This window comes from Vicia villosa, linkage group LG2 (assembly GCF_029867415.1).
Source record: "Vicia villosa cultivar HV-30 ecotype Madison, WI linkage group LG2, Vvil1.0, whole genome shotgun sequence".
Classification (NCBI taxonomy): Eukaryota; Viridiplantae; Streptophyta; class Magnoliopsida; order Fabales; family Fabaceae; genus Vicia; species Vicia villosa.
In genome coordinates, this window is record NC_081181.1 from 158202747 (window position 1) to 158203652 (window position 906).

At 33.2% G+C, this 906-nt stretch overlaps 1 protein-coding gene across 1 annotated transcript; it reads left to right on the plus strand.

Annotated features, from left to right (window-relative positions):
- The first annotated feature begins 249 nt into the window (after nt 1–249).
- LOC131650437 (uncharacterized) lies at nt 250–675 on the plus strand. The gene has a single exon (XM_058920147.1). The coding sequence runs from the start codon at nt 250–252 to the stop codon at nt 673–675; it is 426 nt and encodes a 141-aa protein (XP_058776130.1).
- Nucleotides 676–906: the final 231 nt, after the last annotated feature.

The following is a 906-nucleotide window of genomic DNA, read 5'->3' on the forward strand; positions in this document are numbered from 1 at the left end:
TTACCATTGGTCAATATTGATGAGGAATTTGATTCGATCAAAAGGAGTATTAGAAATTGATTGAGAACAAGGTCATTGTTGCACCTCCAAATGCAAATAAAAAACAATTGAACCCTGTAGAGAAGAGTAAATTAAAGGATTTGAAAGCCAATTATTACTTATTTCGGTCCATTGATCATTCGATCATGGAAACTATTCTCGTGCGCAATACAACTAAAGATATTTGGGAAGTTATACGTCGTAAGTATTATGAATCTTAAAAAGGTTAAATGGGAACACTTGCACTCTCTATGTCGAGAGTTTGAGGTTCTTTCAATGGGAGAGAATGAAGGAGTTGATGAGTACTTTGTAACAAGGACTGTTATTGCCAATCAAATGACAACACATGGAGAGAGAATGAAGCAAGTCTTGGTTGTTGAGAAGATCCTGGGTTCTATGATAACAAGATTCAACTATGTCGTGTTCTACATTGAAGAGTCCAATGATATTATAACTCTTTCAATTGACGAAATACAAATTAAAATGCTTGTGCATGACCAAAGAATGAATGATCAAAGAGATTTAATTGAAAAACACACTCTAAAATCTCCAATGCAGGAAGAGAGGCTGAGAGAGGAAGAGGAATATTTTCAACTAGAGGCCATGGAAGAGGTAGACAAAATAGAGAACTTGTAAAGTGCTACAAGTGCCATAAACTAGCTCACTATCAAAATGAGTTCCTAATTAGGAAGTGACATGATTCAAGTGTATGATTATATCGAAGTAATATAAAATAGTTATAGTTTCTTAGATACCAGTTCGAGTACCAAGCTCAACTATTTTTGTGTTTATCTAAAACAGTCAATTTTTTAGTTGTTTTGCAAAAATTTGAAAATTGGTTTTAGTAATAATTATATAGAAGGATCT